Source organism: Camelina sativa, chromosome 3 (genome assembly GCF_030686135.1).
Source record: "Camelina sativa cultivar CO46 ecotype springtype chromosome 3, ASM3068613v1".
Lineage (NCBI taxonomy): Eukaryota > Viridiplantae > Streptophyta > Magnoliopsida > Brassicales > Brassicaceae > Camelina > Camelina sativa.
In genome coordinates this window covers 29,309,763-29,329,475 of record NC_141882.1, presented here as the reverse complement: position 1 = coordinate 29,329,475, position 19,713 = coordinate 29,309,763, and the positions used below count along the sequence as shown (strand labels likewise).

The 19,713-nt window shown below is 36.7% G+C and overlaps 4 protein-coding genes and 1 pseudogene across 4 annotated transcripts; 2 read left to right on the top strand and 3 right to left on the bottom strand.

The window, feature by feature from the left end:
* Nucleotides 1-5,214: 5,214 nt before the first annotated feature.
* LOC104778199 (caffeoylshikimate esterase) lies at nt 5,215-6,817 on the bottom strand. The gene is made up of 3 exons (XM_010502590.2): nt 6,233-6,817; nt 5,786-6,131; nt 5,215-5,709 (listed from the first exon to the last, which is right to left on the bottom strand). The coding sequence occupies exons 1-3, from the start codon at nt 6,549-6,551 to the stop codon at nt 5,397-5,399; spliced, it is 978 nt and encodes a 325-aa protein (XP_010500892.1). The 5' UTR covers nt 6,552-6,817; the 3' UTR covers nt 5,215-5,396.
* Nucleotides 6,818-8,529: 1,712 nt separating this feature from the next.
* On the top strand, nt 8,530-11,507 carry LOC104778197 (uncharacterized). The gene is made up of 7 exons (XM_010502588.2): nt 8,530-9,009; nt 9,109-9,392; nt 9,492-10,190; nt 10,289-10,417; nt 10,492-10,695; nt 10,793-10,993; nt 11,086-11,507. Exons 1-7 carry the CDS (start codon nt 8,739-8,741, stop codon nt 11,200-11,202), a joined length of 1,905 nt encoding a protein of 634 aa, XP_010500890.2. The 5' UTR covers nt 8,530-8,738; the 3' UTR covers nt 11,203-11,507.
* Nucleotides 11,508-11,546: 39 nt separating this feature from the next.
* On the bottom strand, nt 11,547-12,989 carry LOC104778198 (putative histone H2A variant 3). Its single transcript, XM_010502589.3, has 2 exons — nt 12,666-12,989; nt 11,547-12,084 (listed from the first exon to the last, which is right to left on the bottom strand). The coding sequence occupies exons 1-2, from the start codon at nt 12,771-12,773 to the stop codon at nt 11,788-11,790; spliced, it is 405 nt and encodes a 134-aa protein (XP_010500891.1). The 5' UTR covers nt 12,774-12,989; the 3' UTR covers nt 11,547-11,787.
* Nucleotides 12,990-13,047: 58 nt separating this feature from the next.
* On the bottom strand, nt 13,048-15,797 carry LOC104778196 (uncharacterized). The gene is made up of 7 exons (XM_019243960.2): nt 15,322-15,797; nt 14,953-15,088; nt 14,780-14,861; nt 14,220-14,395; nt 13,972-14,109; nt 13,736-13,875; nt 13,048-13,481 (listed from the first exon to the last, which is right to left on the bottom strand). Exons 1-7 carry the CDS (start codon nt 15,437-15,439, stop codon nt 13,240-13,242), a joined length of 1,032 nt encoding a protein of 343 aa, XP_019099505.1. The 5' UTR covers nt 15,440-15,797; the 3' UTR covers nt 13,048-13,239.
* Nucleotides 15,798-17,821: 2,024 nt separating this feature from the next.
* On the top strand, nt 17,822-19,709 carry LOC147947841 (uncharacterized; annotated as a pseudogene).
* Nucleotides 19,710-19,713: the final 4 nt, after the last annotated feature.

Genomic DNA, 19,713 nt, shown 5'->3' with positions numbered 1-19,713 from the left:
AGGTTCCAGCTGCTGAAAGGGTGTACCAACCGAAGATTCCTTTTACTAAGCCAAGAAGGTCCAAGCAGGAGCTTGAGAAGCTAGATGAAAGGCAATGATGGATAAGGTAATGATTGAGATGCCTTTGATTGATGCAGTAAAGCTTTCACCACCACTTAAGCGGTATGTGAAGAGAATGGTATCCAATGGTTTGAGCCCTGAAGAAGGAGCACTGCTTACAAAGGATGTCAGTGCATTTCTTTTAAACCAGCCTCCACAGAGGAAGAAGGAGAGGAAACAGGAAGTGGTTGTCTCTAAGGAAGTAAGTGCAATAATTCAGTGTAGAGTTGCAGAGAAATTACCAGATCCTGGAAGCTTTGTACTTGATTGCTCTATCTCTGCAGAACGGTTTGCTCACTCACTTTGTGATCTAGGATCTAGTATTAACATGATGCCACATTCTATTGCTGTGAAACTTGGGATGACAGAATTCAAGCCAACTCAGATTGCTTTTATCTTAGCTGATAGATCCAAAAGAATTCCTGAAGGTGTTTTAGAGGATATTCCAATTAAGGTTGGAAACTTCATGATTCCCACTGACTTTGTGGTGTTGAAGTATGACAAAGAGCCTAGTGATCCTCTCATCTTAAGAAGATCTTTCTTGGCTACAGCTGGTGACATTATAAATGTAAAGAAGGGACACATAACATTGAATGTGGAAGGTTTGAGTCTGAACTTTGAGATGGATAAGCTAAGGAGAGCTCCTACTATTGATGGGCAGACATTTTCTGTGGAGATTGCTTCTAATGATGATCCGATAATAGAGATTCATGAAGACATTACTGCTGGGTATGTCAAGAAGTTAGGTATTGTTGAGAAGCTAAACTGCAGAGAAGAAACACGAGTTTCAGGTTTAGTGACTATCGATGCTCCATTAGCATCGGTCGACAACCCTCCACATCCAAGCCTGCACTTGTCCACAACTGATGCTCCAAGTCCGACAACTGTTCCCAAACAAAAGACTCACCCCTCTACTCCCAGAGTCCTCAGGTAAGGCAAAGGTATGCATCTTCTTCACCCAAACCCCCTCCTATCATCAACAAGGCTTTCAAAGGTACAAAAACTGTTTTGCAGTTAACCAAGCCACGAGATTATCGTAGAGCGCTTGTTTCTTCTGTTGATGGTTTTGCAGGACATAAGAGAAGCAAACCCATTCCAAAATCCCACCCTAGTCCTGTTCCTCATGTCCTTGGTAGATCTCATTCTTTTACTGTTTATACACCACCTTGGATGAAAAGGTCATGCTATGGGAGGCATTCACTGCCATGTTCTGCTCCACCTTATGCCTGAGCTTCAACGTAGTCCAGCTAATGACTGAAAACAAGCGCTTAGTGGGAGGCAACCCACTTCTAGATTTTTCTTTTCCTTTTGAGTCATTTTTCTTTTTGCATTGAGTCAGTTTTTGTTTGAAATTTGTTTGAAATCATGAACTATCTATCTATCATGTTGCTTTTAACTTGTGTTTGAGTGTCTCTTAACAGAATAATCATCCAAGGATTGATCCATCAACACAACTATCTGCAACTAACAAGGAGTTACGGCCAAAAACACCATTCGTGATGAGTGTCGATCGACACTGAAATGGTATCGGTCAACGCCCCATGGTAACCCAAAAACAGTTCATCTTTTCCTAACAATTTTTAATACGTTTTGTTTCTTTTGACTTTCCCTTGCTTGAAAACACTGGGGACAGTGTCGTTTAAGTCTGGAGGAAGTTAGTACTAACTACTAACAGAGTTTTTGTTTTTAGTGTGTCAAAACCGATTTTTGTTTTTATTGAGTCAAATTTTTCAAAATTTTTGTTGGGAACTATGATTTTTCTCTTTAGTGTATTGCCTTGGTTGATTAATGCTGCAGATTGAATCCACTAATCCGTATAATGAAAAATCCAATGGCTGACCAGTAAACCAGAGACATCCAAATTTCCAACAGAATCCATAAAAGCCTGAGGTAACTTCTGCACTTTTCTTTTATCTCATCAAGGAGATTGATGTTCATAGAGCTTGACTCCTTGTTCATGCCTGAAAAGTAAGATTTTCAAAAGAAAATGGTACTCCTCTCCCTTATTTAAGTTGAAAAGATCACTCCTGAGAGTTTTGTTAAAAAAAAAAGAATAAGATGAGATGATTTTGATCAGTTTAGAGAAGGAGGTAAATTACCAGTGACCTCATTATTCTACTCTTGAGTCAAATGATCACACAAAGCTTGGAAGCGAGGGGTAGGTAAATTACCGATGACCCCATTATTCGCCTACACCTTTGCATGTAAAAAAAAAGGTCAGTAAAAAAAAAACAGCAAAGCAAAGCTCAAAGGAGGATAAGAATAGAATAAGTCTGGGGAGAGGAAGAATACCACATGTTGTAAAAAGATATATCTTGCTTGTTATGGTATAGTACGGGAATGAGTCTAGAAGGTTCTTGACATTGATCAAATTGATGAGACCCACCGATGAAGGCTTAATGGAAGAAGTAGTGAAATTTGGTTTGAATTTGGGATGCTACGAATGTCAACGGAGAAGTACATGGTGGTTCGATTTGGATTTGTCTGCCAAGCATATGGATTATGGTTTAGATGATCATGGCAGTACCTTAAAGAGAAAATGAGTGTCTGTGTTTTCAAACCTCTTTCACAGGTCTAAGTTTCTGTTTTGCTTGAGGGCAAGCAAATGCTAAGTCTGGGAGAGTTTTGATATGCTCAAATTAAACCCTAGAGCTACTCTCTCAAATTAAGAGGTCAAAGTAGTACTTAGGGGTCGAATTCCATAAGGACTCTAGATTACACAATAAATTATAGAGTTTTATGATTACGCTAAACAAGTTGATTTAAATAAAGAAAAGCAATGCAAAATATTAAATCAAAGGTTGTAAATTCAGAAGATTAAAAAGCTAGGTCCATGGAATTTCTCATGAAATTACAAAATATTAAATCAATAATTAAATATGATTCAAGCAATTAAAATCAGATCTAGAACTCTAAACACTTTTGTAAAATAAATCAGTTCTCACTGCAAATATTATCTAAATTTAAAACCAGAAAATCCAAATCTCTTTGTAAAATTCTAGGTTAAAAATCAGCTTTAAAAACAGGTTTAGATTGCTCATCAAAATTACTAAATCAAATCTCTTTGCAGACTATTATTGATTTTCCTAGGTTATTAATTCTAGATGGCCAATCAAGGATTAATATGAGGAACAACCTATGATGAAGATCTAGAAAGATAATGAATCCTAAATAAACATATCTAATAAATTATGAAATCCCTGTGAAAAACCCTGAACCTAACAAGCAAACTACTCAGACATATTCAATGAAGAACAAAACATAATTCTGAATAATAAGCAATTGAGATTAAAAGAGTAAAGAAGGAGTTCAAAAATTCTTCTCTCAAAGTAGTTCAGATCTCTCTCCCAAAAGCTCTCAAAATCTCACAGGGTTGCAGAAAAATAAAACTTGCTAGAATAAAACTTCAGGGTTCACAAAACCCAAAAAACACTATATATATGTCCTAAAACACGTCAGGGACCAATGATGCAAATATGGAAAACTTCGGGTAACTTTGTAAAACTTCCAATTTTGAAGTCTTGTGTCGGATCAGCTTGGTGTCGACCGATGCTACATTGGTGTCGGTCGATGCTCTTCATAGGATCAGACTCCAAATTGATTTCCTCCGATTAAATGCTCCAAAACGATCCAAATTGCTTCATTTCGCTCCATCCGTGCCAAAATCCTAGATAACATGTAAAGACTCAAAGACAACCTAGAAACAAATGAAAAGACTCAAAAAGCACACTTATATCATGGTTAAAAACCGTAAAACCCATCGTATATCAAGTTAGATGCACAGTTTTTTTAACATCACAGTTAGGCCTAGGTATTCCGGTACCCGTTCGGGTTCGGATCGGGTATTTCGGATTTTTGGGTTTTTGGGTTTAGAGGTATAAGACCCGTTCAAGTATTTTTAAATTTCGGCTTCGGATCGGGTTCGGTTTAGGTATTTCGGATTCGGATTTGGATTACCCAAAGTTCACAAAATTCAAAAGTTTAGTATCTAATTTAGTCTAAATTATTCAATAATACGTAATATATCTGAAAATTTAGAGTATTTTTTACCCAAATTTACTAATAAACAGTTTAAATACTTCAATTATCTCAAATATCTACAAATCTGAATATTTTGAACACTTATATTATTAAAATTACAAATATTACTAATATATTAATAATATGGGTATATTCGGATACCCGTTTGGATTTCAGTTCGGATCGGATTCGGGTTTTCGGATTTAGAGATTTAGAACCCTTTCGGATATTTTTCAATTTCGGATACGGATTCGGATCAGATTTAGATCGAATCTTCGGATCCGGATATTTTGCTCAGGCCTAATCACATTAACCGAGAGGTAACCCATAAGTCCCACCAAATTTCAATGGTAGAGTCTTTAAAGTAGTTCAACCTAAGAAAGATATTAGAAAATTAATTTCCATTTCAAAAACAAAAGATAATTAATGGATCTATTTCTGATTCACATGATACCTCAGCTTTGAAATGTGTATAATATTGATCAGCTGATGAATGAAAGAGCATTTTTATAGCTACTTGAGTGTAATAAAAAACACTCTTGGTTTTTTACAACTATGCAACAAAACCACTCTTTGGATTTTTCATACAAAAACAAAAAACAAAACCACTCTCTTGGACATTGAAACTCACTTCATATTGTCGAACATATCAAACTTACGAGATGATTGACAAAAAAAAAAAATCAAACTTACGAGATGAAGTGCCTTCGACCTTAATTATTTCGTGACGAATCGATTCGACGTATAGATAGATAGTAACGATTTAGGTTATATGATATTTGAGAACTCATAAGGTAGTAGTTTAGTTGGGCCTTTTCTTATTAGAAGTAGATATTCACATTTTCATTTAGCCTTTTTATTTTATTTTTTATTTAATCGTCCATTTACGTTTTCTTTTTTGACATTATTGGGTGGCACACGTGTACGTGATGATGAAATTCTTTTTAACATTATTTTATTATACATTTTCCCAACATTATTATTTTCTTATACATTAACCACAACCAATAATTTAACAAAAGGAGTGTACCTTATCTTTATGCATATGTAGGTTAAATCCAGGATATAGGAAATGAATGAATGATATAGATAAGATTTATATAATCCATGCATGATATAGATAAGTTATCACATCACAATAGTCATGCTTCTTGAACTTGGATTACAACAAAAGACAACAAAACCAATCGGATCGACGATATGGGATCATAAGTTCATAACATCAATATACATATTTATCTTTCATGTTCCTGTAACACAATAACGAAACGGTTTGTTCAAGCGGTTTTTAATCCATACCTCTTAACCCTTTCATCAATCCAATCTCTCATATCCTTCAGCACAATCTCAGCATTCTCGTCGGTCTCTCCTTGAATCAGCGAATGGTACATCCCTTCATATATCTTCAATGTTTTATCAGCGCTCGATGCCTTTTCGTATAGTAGCTTCGACGATGTAGGACATGTTACTCCATCCGAGGTCCCGTGCGCCGTAAACACCGGAATAGTTACACGCCCGAAATTCTCTTGAACGTACTCGGTCTTCCTCAGTAACTCTCTCATTGTTCCCACTCTAGGCGGCCCTGTGTATCTACAAAAGCAAAATATTATATTGTCAAGCTAATGATATCGTAAACGGTTGCTTCCAAGAAGTAGTTTTATAGTACCTTCGTGGGTTAGCTGCGATGATCTTAAGCTTTTCGGGGTCCTTGACAGACATCCCAACCATTTTCTTATCGGGCATTGCGGCCCACGTATCAGCCAACCCAAAGAGGAGACCGTAAGCAAAAAGGTGAGGCTTGCTTGGTTTCATATCCTCGGGGATAACAAAGAGAGGAGCCGAGAAGATCAAACCGGTCCAAGTACCAGGCTCCGACTGAAAATACATGAGAATTGTCACAAGACCTCCCATAGACTCACCAAAGAGAAAAGCCGGAAGATCCTTATACGGATCACTACAACGAACATGCTTAAAGAAAGCCAATGATGCTCCTGCAACTTTATCCATATCACCTAAAGAAACACTCGCAAAAAAAGCCAATACTTAATTTAGTCCACCAAACAAGTTGATCAAAAAGATTTCAAAAAACAAGTTATATATAGAGCAAACAAACCCATATAGCAGCGGATGCCATCAGAGCGGCCATGACCGAGAATATCTGCGGCGAAAGCAGCGTAACCCCAACTACAAAAACGCATGCATATCTTCTGGAACATCCAGCCCGTATCGGATCCGTAGCCGTGAGACATATACACCGTCCCTTTGATCTTACCATCTAACGGTAAAAAGCTCTGAGTGAAGAGCTTGCCGTTGGGTGTTTCGAAGTAGGATTTGGTGTTACGTACCCCTTGTGATGTGTAGTACTCTTCCTCCGGCATGTCTCCCCAAAAGTTCGGTGGTGGTGCCGGAGGAGTTGTCGGAGCTGAATTCATCGTTTTTATCGTTCTTTTTTTTTTTTTTTTTTTAAAATTTTTTTTTGGGTTTGGTTTGTGGAGATGTCATGAGTTTTGTACTTTGTATATATACAGCCTATTGAACAAAATTAACTAAAGAAAAATATAATTTATATATTTTAGATTTTTTTTTCTTCTTTTGGGGATAAAGTATATTTTAAAACATGCTTTAATAGTATAATATCAGTGATCAAGTTAATGTAAAGTGTATAGAACAATGTTCTAAACATTAGCCGTTAAGAGTTAAGACAACCAAAACCACTTGAATTCTATATTTAACATTATACTTTAATATCTACAATAATAAATAAATATTAGAGAAACACAATTAAAATAAACAAATATATCTATATTTTTTTTGTTAAAGGATCTTTATATATTTTATATGGAAGAAAATATCCATTCTATATATTTACTTCTATATAAATAGTCATATTCAAAATTTCAATCTATTTCATAGGAATACTTTTTCAGTATATCTAAGAATTCAACAACAAAATTTCATGCATGAATTTGAGTTCTTTATCATAAATAATTATTTATTTATTTTTTAGACAAACTTTTTTTTTGTTAGTCATTTCGCAGTGTTGTTGATTTTTTTTTAACATAATAATAATTGAATGAATTTATATTTGTTATTACAAAAGAAAATTGTTCATGGTTGCGTAGGTGTTATCATCTGAACTAAAAGTAGGATGCAATTTAGATAACCAAGATATAGAATTGACAAGGACGTGATCGTTTTTCTCGCTTTCATTCTTCACCAACCGCGATTTTGGGGTTGGTGGTGGGGTCGTTCAGAGTTGGTGCAAGAGTTGGTGGAATCATCCTATTCGGTTCATGTCGGATTAAGTCACTTTTTCACCAACCCCGGTTCGGTTCGGTTCGCTCGTTTTCTTACCTACCCCGTCGGTCCGGTTTAATTAGCTATCTTCCGTACCCAGACTTATTGAAAGAAGTGATGAATGGACATTGCTTAAAAAACTAGAGGGCATCATTGTTGATATCGGCCCATTCAGATAATAAGTCTCTTCTTAGTCAAAAACGAATCACAATTTTATGTCCAAATCCAAAATGCATATTGTACTAACTTACATTATATTTACAATACTTGAGAATTTAAAAGTGTTTTAGTAAAATGCAGCGGAAGCTGCAGAACAATCAAAGAGGAGGAACACAAAATCATGATGATTGATAGAAAGATAAATTAATTTGATACACGAAGGATACGTATAATGTAATTTATAAGAAGGTATGACTCAAATATTATACATTATTATTTAGTATCCTCGTATTGTATTGTATTGTATTGACATGCGACATTTGAAAACGTACATGAATCGGTGTGTACCATTTTATTCCCATTGTTGCCGCAGTAACATGCATGGGAACACCATTATTAAATTATTGACTTATTATTCTATAAATATATATATATATATATATATTTATAAAAAGATTTTTCGTTTACTTTTTGATATATAAAGATTCTTGTAATTATCTAGTCATAAACAATATCTTGAATTTGCTCTGCCAGATCATTGTTTCATACTTATTGCATTTCAATTATCTGTACACAGGACACATCCATATATAGACCATAGTTTCTAGCTTTTTTTTTTTTTTAAAAAAAACCCTTTTCGTGTCTTACACTTACAAAATTACAATAAAAAGAAAAATTGATGTTCCTTATTTCTAAAAAAAAAGTAGAAAAAAATAACATTCATGATTTAATAAATTACGACATCCCTATGGAGGGAAATAGTATAAGCGAAATTGACCTAAGGGGGAAACAAAGACAGAAGAAAATGGCTGGAAGAATATACGAGTGAACCTAACGTTCACATGCTTCTATGTGTCACTCTTCCTCCAACACACTTTATCATTTCTTTGTCTTTGCTGTCTTTTGGTCCATTAATCATTTAATATTTCCCCACTCATTTAATTACTTTATCTTATACAACTCATTACTATATTTTATGTACCATTTTTTTAATAATATATCAAACCGTTACAAGTTAAAATCTATACATATTTGTAAAAAGCAGTATAACGTTTTGTTTGAATTTGAAAGAAAAAAAAGAAAAGAGAGAGAGAATGGTGGTAAAGTTGTTTTGATCTAGCCACCGCCGGATTTGGTTTGAGAAAAGGTCGGCCGGGATATAAATGGCGGCGTGGAAGTCGTGGATTGTGGCGGAGAAAGCACGGAGATGTGTACGGACGGTGTTCTTTATAACAGCAATGATGGCGTCTCTGTTAGCTTCGTCTTTGCCGGTTCTGATCACGGTGGCTGATGTTGTGGTTCCTTGCCTCATCGTCTCTAGCATCACGTGCCTCACGTGCCACTCCACTGCAGAACAACTTCGTCTGTATAGTTTCAAGAGCTCTCTCATTGATGTACCACCCATCTCCTTCCTTAGATCTCTCGTCATTCTGTGTACGTATTACTCCAAACACACAAATGTTTTCATATGTATGTATGTGGTTTCTTGATTAATTTATTACGCTTCCACTGATGATGATGATGGTGGAACAGGTCTCTCTTGGGTCTGTGAAGACACAAGATTAGCTTATGGTATTTATCTTGAAACTGTGATGCTATCTTCCTTTGGAGGGATACTTCTTGTTTTGGTTAAAACTTGTGTTTTCACTATGAATTCTCATCTTGAGGCTAAGGTCTACAACCTCAAGATCTCATGGGGAATGCCATTTTTGCTACTATCCTCTGCTGTTTTTGGCCTAGCTCATGTTGTGGTTGCTTATCGAAAAAGCTGTGGAGCTAGAAGGAAGCTAATGTACCACAAAATTGACCAAGAAGCTGTAAAAATACTAATGCTTTCTTGTTTTTCCACTTGTTAGCTTGAGGTTTTTGTGGTTAGAGCTTAGTAGCTTACTCTTTTCTCTATGGTGTATGTGCAGGTTCTCTCATGTAAATCTGGTTTCTCAGGTTACAAGAAGGCTCATCGTCAATCTTTCACTCGGTCAAACTGCAAACTCTTAACCTATGCTGGTGAATTCAGACAAAACTCTTTCAGGGGAACATCTTTGGACAGAGAGGAGCTGCAACCAAGACTGCTTGCAAATGCTGACAGTTTATTCATCAAGATTCAAGGCTTAACTGTCCATTACAAGCAGTGTACTTCACAGTCTATTCCTCCTCATACTCCGTCCATTACCGTAAATGGTTCTGCTGTGGACATGAATGCGAGTAGGCTGAGAGTACTAGACAAGCAGATGTCAAACTTAACCTCTCAAACTCAGAGCAGTCATTTGCATCGAAGCTACACTATTCAGCCCGATAGACCATCGTTATATGATCCTCTGCTAGCCAGTTACCAAACCACACCCATTAGCTTGTTCATTAAGGATGATATAAATCAAATGGTTTCTATCAATCATGGGGATAATTTGGAGGGAAATGAGGATGTTGGTATAGTTCTAGTCCATGGATTTGGAGGAGGAGTCTTTTCATGGAGACATGTGATGGGAAATTTGTCTCATCAGCTCGGTTGCAGAGTTGTTGCATATGACCGGCCTGGTTGGGGATTGACCTCTAGGCTTATCCGGAAAGATTGGGAGAAGAGAAATCTAGCAAACCCTTATAACCTTGAAAGCCAGGTTGGTTTCTTCATATATGTATAACTGTTGAATATGTTCTGTATAAGTTGTGAAAGCTTCTTCATTCTCCCATCTCTTTTGACATATTTGATTCACAGGTCGATCTACTACTTTCTTTTTGCTCCGAGATGGGATTTTCTTCGGTGGTACTCGTTGGCCACGACGATGGCGGTTTGCTTGCTCTCAAGGCCGCAGAAAAGATACAAGCATCTACCTTAAACTGCAATGTAAGAAACAGATCCTTTAGAAGCTTATGACTTTGGTATGTTACTGCCCTTGACTATATCCTTGTTGCTTACAGATCACAATCAAAGGAGTGGTTTTGATAAACGTTAGCTTATCAAGAGAAGTAGTTCCTGCTTTTGCAAGGATACTTCTACATACTTCACTCAGGAAGAAGCACTTGGTGCGTCCTTTATTGCGAACCGAGATAACCCAATTGGTGAACCGACGTGCATGGTGTAACACCACCAAGCTAACCACTGATGTCACGATGCTCTACAAGGTAATAACTAGTCTCACTTTATAACCATCCGTAAAGCCATTTGGGATTATGCAGCTACCTTTACTTAATGCCTTTCTTGTGGGGTTAAACATTTCAGGCTCCTCTATGTTTAGAAGCTTGGGATGAAGCACTCAATGAGATAAGCAAGTTATCATATGAGATGATACTTTCACCTCACAATGCATCAGCTCTGTTGAAATCCATGGGAGATCTTCCATTTCTAGTTGTTGCTGGGGCTGAAGATGCTCTTGTTCCTTTAAAATCCTCAAAAGCTCTGGCTTCGAAACTCACCAATTCTGTAAGTTTAATATTCTCCCAACAAGAGTTTCATAACTTGGTTTTGCTATCCTGAATCTAAATCTATGTATTTGTGTTTGTGTGTGCGCACAGAGACTAGTAGAGATCTCAGGTTGCGGCCATCTGCCACATGAGGAGTGTCCTACAACACTTGTTTCCGCTCTCGGTTCCTTCATTTGCAGACTGATACCTAAACTACCAAACTCCTAAACAACATAAAACCATACCAAGCCACATAAAACCATCCCAGAGAAATGAAACAACGTCTGCAAGATATCAATAGTTCTCTACGCAGGAATATGACTCTTCGTGGTTCAGGCATCAGTATATTCTTAAACGGATCAACACTCCAACCAAAATTGCTAAAAAGAACCTTACTTCGGATCCTTTTATCTTCATAAAAGTTGGAGCTATGGCATTCAACTAGGCCAAGTGTATATTATCAGCCCAACTTTCTCAAACGCAACCTGTCTTTTTCTAATGAATATGTATATATGATTCCTGTTCAGAGAAAATACAAATCCTTACCAATGTAATTTGCTGTCATGCTTCTCTGGTGATGAACCGTTACTTTGATAATACAAACAAACCAGTCAGAAATGGTTTTTAGAGAATCATTCGAATACATGTTGAAAGATAGAGATAAATCGACTCAAGTCTCTAACAGAAAAGTACGCCAATAGAACATTAATAAGCAAACGATCCTAAAAGAGCTCTCTAGCGTCTTATCAAACACGACTCTCGGAATACTTAAGAAACAGATTAAAGGGGGAAGCATGACAAATGCGGTAACTATTATTCCTTGGCGGATTTGTTGATGAGAGACTTGTGGATGTGAGGGATGACTCCACCACCAGCAATAGTTCCTTTGATGAGGGTATCGAGCTCTTCATCTCCACGAATCGCAAGCTGTAAGTGCCTTGGCGAGATACGTTTCACCTTCAGATCCTTGCTCGCGTTACCAGCCAACTCCAAAACCTCTGCAGTCAGATACTCCAGTATTGCTGCTGTGTAAACAGCTGCAGTTGCTCCAACCCTTCCATGAGCAGTTGACCTAGTCTTCAACAGACGATGCACCCTACCCACCGGGAACTACACAAAGGAACCACTATTAGCCACAAAAAGAGAGTAAAGTAAAACACTAACTGTAACGTCTATCAATCATTAGCAAAAGAGAGTATAAAAATCTGAGAGCCACAAACATCAAACAGTATAATGAATTTACGAATGAGAAACCTCAGAGCTTCAGCAACAATAATGGTACAAGGAAACCACACCTTGTTGAACCAAATTAAGCTAACAAAGTGACTCTCAAAGAAGCACAACAAAGTGACTATTCCTAGCTGAATATTCAAATCTCCATCCAAGAGAAGACTCCGGATTCATGAAGTAGAGAGAGCAAATTAGAGAAAGACCCAATCAGGGCGAATCAAGAGATCGGGGTCGATATCAACCACAAAAGCTCAACGAAGCAAATCTCCAACAGGTTACACAATAGAATACCAAATCTCGCATCCCAATGTCACTATTTCATAGCTTTAAGTATATAAAAAAATCTAGCTCAGAAATTTAATCGATCCAACACTTTCAAAACGCGATCTACTCATCGTTACCAGTTCGAATTTAAAGGAAACACACACTAATTAGGGAGATTAGAGAGTGAGAATGAATACCTGTAGACCAGCACGAGAAGAACGAGTGATAGGTTTCTTCTTGTCCTTATCCTTGTCGCTGCCGCTGGGTTTCCCCATAATCAAACCCTTAGCACCTTTCCCCGACATTTTCCCGCCAAAAGTCTCACAGTAAAAACGCTTCGCAGATAAGAAAAGAAAAGGAGATTTTAGATCGCACCAGGATGAAGAAGACGCAGATGAGAGAGAGAGAGAGAGAGAGAGAGAGATATTTCCCAGATACAAAACAAGAGAGAGAGAGAAAAAGAAGTCGGTTTATGTTGACTGTTCTACCCTTCTCCCCCAAACCTAATTACACTTCCCACCGCGGAAAATTAAAAGCCCAGGCCCAAACGTAAAGTCAAATTGTATAGTAAATGACAAATTCAGTCCCCATATTTTGCTTTATATTAAAAACAACCCCTGAAATACTTGACTGGATTCGAGAGAGATAGAGTGAAGAGATTCATTCTTGTTTGTTTTTTTTTCTCTGTATATTTTTTCAAGTCTGATAAACAAAACACAGCAAATCAAGAGACAAGAGCTATATATTATAGAGGCTTGCTTTTATACGCTCTTAAGTATCAGATGGTTTCTCTGCGGTTTTCCCTTCTTTGTTGATGTGAAAGCCTTCAATCTTCTTTGAAACTTCATCCACGCTATGCTTCACTCTCCTCGAGCTTGTTTCGTTCTCTTCGGGGTTCGCAGGTGTTGTTTGCCAGATTCTGATGGTTCCGTCTTCAGATCCCGAAGCATACGACACACCAGTGGGAGTAAACCTCACGCAATGTACTGGACCGTGATGTCCCTTGTTGCATCCTAAGTTTCAGAAAAAGATGACACAATCAGAAAGAAACCAAAACCAAAACATGCTTCAAAGATCTATCAAGCTAACAGGATCAGAAACTCCAATCAAACTGAAGCTATGGGGAACTTAAACTTGGAAGAACACAAAAAAAAATAAAGCTACGAACAAGATTATGGCCTTATTAAATACTAATTGAAAGCCAGGCCTACTTCTTAAACGCTAACTTTTTGAATATGATGGCTTTAATGTTTTGAGAGTCACTCACCAATCTCCTCGCCAGTATAGAAATCAAACACTCGGACCCACATATCCTCTCCACCAGCAACAAACTTTTCACCTGACTTTGGCTCCAGCGACGCAGATTCAATATTGCAGGGCATGTCATAGCTCTTCACCAGTCCAAAACTTGGGAAAATAAAGAAGACAAAGATAAAGAGTTTGAGCAAATTGAAAAAGGTATTAGGAAAATATGATTCTTGTCTTCCTGGAATGATAACTTACTGATTTGCGTCCCAGAATTTAACTGTTGATCCATCAGCAGTTGTTATATACCGTCCATCTTGGCTCACTTCAGCACTGGTAACAGGAGACTTAGTTTCTAATGTCTGGACAATTTTCCCACTCCTCACATCCCATAACCTGTATAAGATTACAGTGAGAAGATAAGAGAAAGGAAACAAAAGATCTGTCAAATTATGCCTTGTTTTATGCAGCAATGTGTTTGTGGCCATGTCTTGTTTGGTTCATACCTTACACCACCAATGTCAGTGCAAGAACTTAGTATTGTTTGATCACTGTGAAGCCATGTGAGAGTTCTGATAGAACCAGGAGATTTATCAACTTCTGTAGGAGGTGCATCCAACCGATTCATGTCAAAAACACGAAGAATTTTCTCAAATCCTCCTGTGAGCAACGATTTTGTATCCTAGTGAAAGAAAAATGTCGATCGATTAGTCACTAATGCATAAAAGCGGAACGACGAGGTGCCATCCACAAACAACAAATGTTTAATCTGGAAATCAATTCCACTATCACATAATTAACCAAATCCTCAACGACTTCGACTTAAAATTCAATGCAGTAAATGCTAGACTAAGAGCTGTTACATAACAAGCCTGCCTAGAACCAATAATCGAAATCACAGAGATGTTATTAAGATGACTTGAAGTCGCATAATAGCAAGAAGGATTATAGTCAGTACATACATATACCTAACTCCTATTCTTTATACCATTAACATTTTACAAAACCTCAGTTAAGAAACTGAGAATAGCTACAGAGAGAGAGCGAGTAAATAAGTCAAACGAACCTCTGAAAAAGCGCATGCTCGAACAATATGCTTGTGCTCAAAAGAATGCAGCACATCCCCTGTTAAGGCATCCCAAAGTTTGCTGAAACAAAACAATATAACAAAAAATTAGATGATTGGCCAACATATATATGTATGCTGTATATAGGAAGACAATAAAACGAAACACATACGCTGAAAAATCGGCTGAAGCAGATGCAGCACGTAACGCATTGTTGTCCAGACAAGAACTCCAAACTGCACCTTTATGCCCTTCAAACGTACCAATCCAGTCTCCAGTTTCTCCATTCCTCAACATTGGATGCGAATCTAAACCATCAAACACACAAATATTATCAGATACTCAAAACCCCATAAACACATACTATATACTCGAGTTGCCACAAAAGCTAATCCCTTTATAAATACCCACCAACAAAAAAACCATCCTAGTAAGTTACTCAATTCGATCAAGATGAGTTTTTTTCAACAATTCTCGTGAACTTAAACTGACCCAGAAAGAAAAAAAAAAATACAATCTTTAAATTAAAAAGGAGTATTACCTTTGCTGGCACTGATGAGGAAGAAACCATCAGGCGTAATAGGACTGTAGAACAAATCCACAACAGGTCTTGAATGGCCATGGCAAACTTGTGGAATCGTCACCTTCTTCTTATCCATTTAATCCTAAACCCTTAATTGAGCGAACGCTTTTGAAATTAAAGTAAAGGTTTTTTCAATTCCGACTAGCTGAAAACCTAAATTTTGTTTTTGGGTAATTTCTACAAATATATTGGGAGAAAACAATCCGATCGATCTACACTTTAATAGAAAATTTCTGAAGCTACAGTGCAGTAATGTTAATTCTGAAGATTCTACAGAGCAAAAAAAGAGAAAAAAAAAAAGAGGAAATTTGCAGAAGAAAGCGTAAGGATTGGGTGCTTTTCTTTTTGTTTTGGTTTTTGTACAAAGTAATGCAGAAAAAAACAGTACCCAGTTTTAGGGATTTCTACATCGGGAAGGAGAAGACCAAAATAATAGTATATATAGATTTTTCTTTTAATTTAGGGTACTTTCCTGTATTTTCTTATGTATTGCATAACCGCCCATGTATTTCTCTGTTTTACATATATGTCCTCTTTTTTTTTCTTTTACAACATTTACATTTGTTCTCTTCATAGAAAAATTGCATTTTTTGTTGTTGTTTATTGTTAGAATTATTGGAGTTTAACTTACAAATTTTAGAGTCAATTTGGTATTATATATATATATATATATATATGGTAGGGGGCTGCTAACTGGAGAATGAAAGTTAGGTAATATTTTCGTAAATGTAAAATAGGATGTCACGGGATAAAATTATAAACTTTAAAATCACGCGAGAATAATTATACTACTTATTAAGAAATATTATTTATTTATTTTGTTAATAAAAAAACAAAGTATAATTTTTTAGTACTTTTTTATTTATTTATTGTAGAAACTTTTTTTGGTGATTTACATATGGACAAGATTACTAAGCATTAAAGATTAAGACAAACAAAGAACATGCTAAAGAAATTACAATTAGTTGTAAGTTGAAACATCAAGGCATTAGGCATGTGGCTATACAATACTGCAAGTGAAGGGCTTGTTTGACAAACGATTGAAAGCTTGAAGGAGGAGTCTTTTATGTTGTATAAGAGGAGGGTACTAGGCCAACGTGAATAGTTTATATACAGTTTGGTACATGTAGAGTAGAGAGATAGACACCATGGGGGCATTTTAAGATCGATTTCTCTTGTATTCTCTAACTGATCTAGTGGATTCCAAGCACAAGGTCCTTGACAAGACATATGTGGTGTCATATAGTAACAATAAACTTGATAAATCATGTATGAGTGTGCATATCTTTCTCTCTTTAACTTCATTTTCTCTGCTCTTTGTTTAAACACAAGTGTGTGGTAGCTTATACAAATTTAAATCTAAGTAACGGAAGTGGAAAATGTTCAAACTTTCGACAATCTGAAATTTAATACGTTGTTATGTGCAGAGTCATCCGTTGTAATCCTTATGTTCAATATTAAACTAAGATACAACCGGTTTAGCATGAAACCTAAACTTATGCTGTGGATTTGATATATTAACAAAGAACAAACAATCCAAAAAAAAGATTTAACAAAAATGAATAGATCACAATCCCTACACCTCTATCTTAACATTTTTGGAATACAAATTTGTGCTCCTTTTTTTTTCACGGGTTGGGTTATTTTTAGGTTTTTAAACCGATTTGATAAATCGGATCTTTACTTATTTGGTTACACGGGTCGGTTTTAAATCAAAAATAAAATTCGTTTTGTCTCGCTTCATGTGAATCGGATCTTACCTAAAAAAATATTTGCAACATCCCTAAAATATCGAGAGAACAAAAACAATTAGGTAAGTGGTTATACGTATATTCCTAATGATTTCCTAATGATCAGATTACATAAATGAAATCCTAACTATACTAAAAATAACGATATCACTTAGCATTATTCCCTAAAACAAAACAAGCACAAATCGCAAGAATATTCTCTAAACTTGCGAATGAAGATTACATCTCACTGAAAAAGAGAAAACCCTACTTACAACCTTGGAAACTATATATATGTGTCATTCTCTACCCAATAGAAAAACCACGGAAAACGGCTTTTTCATACCTGGACAAAGCCCATGTGTTCGATTCATACATCGGACTATGGCTTATGCGTTAAAATACATTGACTTTAGAAAATAAGAACTACATACCTCAACTATTGTTTTTGTGCTAACATATACAAAAACGTGATTAATTAGTAACTCTGTTAATTTCTCCGTTAAGCCAATCTGACGTGGAATCCACGTGTGAAGGTAGAAGCAAACGACGTCGTTTTGGTTTATTTGAGAGTGTTAATTTTTGCCCAAAACGACGTCGTTTCTCATTTCTCCCTAAATCTATCTCTCTTCCTCAAATCGATCTCTCTCGCAAAAGAACCATAGCGTTTGGGGATTTCGGGGTTTCCGGTTAATCAGAAAAAATAGGAGCGGCGGAAGTTAATTGCGATGAATCTCGATGTTACCGATGAGACGAGAGTCGAAGAGCCAGTTCCTAGAAAGTAAATTTCTCCTTTTAACATTTCTGAATTTTGTTATTGTTGATCCGTTTTTGCGTTTTAATGGTAGATGTCGATAGATAGTTTGAGTATTTGTTGTTCATAGTTGCATAGAGTGATAGATTTTAATGGGTCTGTTGGGGATACAAAAAATCTCGGTTCTTTATTGTTCCACTCCAAAAATTCACACAATTTTCTTTATTTTTTCAGCCCTGATGCTGATGATGATGCTACTTTCCAGATTTACCATGGTGGAAAGTTTGTCAATGCAGAAGGTAATGTGGCTATATATGTTGGAGGTGAGAGTCACACTCTTGAATGCAAGCTGGAAGCAGTTTTTACAAATATGTTAGAGTCTCTTGGGGTGTCTTTGTTTGGTCATAGGATCTGGTACAAACTTCCATTTGAATATTGGAGAGAGTTGAAGCTGCTGTATAATGGGAATTTTCAGAGGATGTGTCTAGCTGCTATGTTTACAAAATCCGTTGAGTTATATGTGGAAAAGGATGAGATATCTGAAGCAGATAATGGGGATAGAGGTCGTGATGATGATAATGGGGATAGAGGTCGTGATGATGATAATGGGGATAGAGGCCGTGATGATGATAATGGGGATAGAGGTCGTGAAGCAGTCAACGAGGAAAGAACTTGTGATGGTGAAGATGATGTTAGGCCAGGTTATGTTAGAGGCGGTGATGATGATGAGGAAGATGATGTTCGAAATGGTGATGATGAAGAGGAGAGTTGCGATTCAGAGTCAACTCCAATGATATCAGATGATGAGGATGATGGCCAAAAAAGTATTAGATACAAAAAAGGAAGTGGCGAGATAAGACTGGGGCAGGTATTTGACAGCATACCGCTATTCAAAGAAGTTGTGGTTGATTATTCTCTTCAAACAAGAAATAATGTGAAGTACACAAGATGGGGATCCGAGAAATCTGAAGTGAGATGCGCTCTTGGTGGTGGTTGCAACTTCCGAATCTACTGTTCTTTTCAAAAACTCAACAACATGTACCAAGTCATGACTTGTGATGATGAACATTCTTGTGTCCCTAACAAGTTTAGCAAGGTAGTGAAGGATGGAGTCATTGCTAAATTATTATTGAATGACATTAGGAGAAATCCTAATTACAAGCCAAAGGCGTTACAAGAAACATTTGAGGACCGTTACAACTTGGTGGTGACAAATGATTAGTGTAGAAAGGCGAAGGCTAAAGCAATAAAAGCCATACAAGATGAACATGATCAGCAATTTGCTCGACTGAAAGACTACCGTCTAGAGCTCATAAAGTAAGTTCATGTCCTATTTTAACTTTTGGAACTTGTTGTAGTTTGACTGTTTAATATTAACTTTGTTTCTTGTTTTTGACAGTTCTAACCCGGGATCAACTGTGGAGGTGGGGACAGTCCGAACTGATGATGGTATTGAGAAGTTTGACACATTCTACGTATGCTTGGCAGGACTCCGGAAGACATTTAATGCTCATTGTCGACCCATAATTGGGATAGATGGTTGTTTCTTGAAGAACAATGTCAAAGGTCAGCTGTTGGCAGCTATTGGAAGAGATGCCAATAACCAGTTCTATCCGGTTGCATGGGGTATTGTGCCTATTGAAAATACAGAGAGTTGGATTTGGTTTATTAAACTTCTTAAAGCAGACTTGAATCTGGGTGATGGAGAAGGATTTAGTCTCATCTCAGACCGATAGAAGGTATGTTAACTTATCTACTTGTAATGCAATATATAATATGAGTTTAAAATCTAATTGTAATGCTATGATATAATTTTTTATAGGGTTTGCTTATTGCTGTGGAACAAGAGATGCCCAAAGTAGAACA

Excerpts from the sequence above, each read along its gene's own strand:
- LOC104778199 (XM_010502590.2), bottom strand. The coding sequence starts at position 6,551 with ATGAATTCAGCTCCGACAACTCCTCCGGCACCACCACCGAACTTTTGG. Across the intron at positions 6,132-6,232 it reads TGGCATCCGCTGCTATATGG|GTGATATGGATAAAGTTGCA; the intron begins GTTTGTTTGCTC and ends GTGTTTCTTTAG. Across the intron at positions 5,710-5,785 it reads ATCGCAGCTAACCCACGAAG|ATACACAGGGCCGCCTAGAG; the intron begins GTACTATAAAAC and ends TTGCTTTTGTAG.
- LOC104778197 (XM_010502588.2), top strand. The coding sequence starts at position 8,739 with ATGGCGGCGTGGAAGTCGTGGATTGTGGCGGAGAAAGCACGGAGATGT. Across the intron at positions 10,696-10,792 it reads ATGTCACGATGCTCTACAAG|GCTCCTCTATGTTTAGAAGC; the intron begins GTAATAACTAGT and ends TAAACATTTCAG. Across the intron at positions 10,994-11,085 it reads CTTCGAAACTCACCAATTCT|AGACTAGTAGAGATCTCAGG; the intron begins GTAAGTTTAATA and ends GTGTGCGCACAG.
- LOC104778198 (XM_010502589.3), bottom strand. The coding sequence starts at position 12,773 with ATGTCGGGGAAAGGTGCTAAGGGTTTGATTATGGGGAAACCCAGCGGC. Across the intron at positions 12,085-12,665 it reads CTTCTCGTGCTGGTCTACAG|TTCCCGGTGGGTAGGGTGCA; the intron begins GTATTCATTCTC and ends TCCTTTGTGTAG.
- LOC104778196 (XM_019243960.2), bottom strand. The coding sequence starts at position 15,439 with ATGGATAAGAAGAAGGTGACGATTCCACAAGTTTGCCATGGCCATTCA. Across the intron at positions 14,862-14,952 it reads GCTTCAGCCGATTTTTCAGC|CAAACTTTGGGATGCCTTAA; the intron begins GTATGTGTTTCG and ends GTTTTGTTTCAG. Across the intron at positions 13,482-13,735 it reads CTATACTGGCGAGGAGATTG|GATGCAACAAGGGACATCAC; the intron begins GTGAGTGACTCT and ends TCTGAAACTTAG.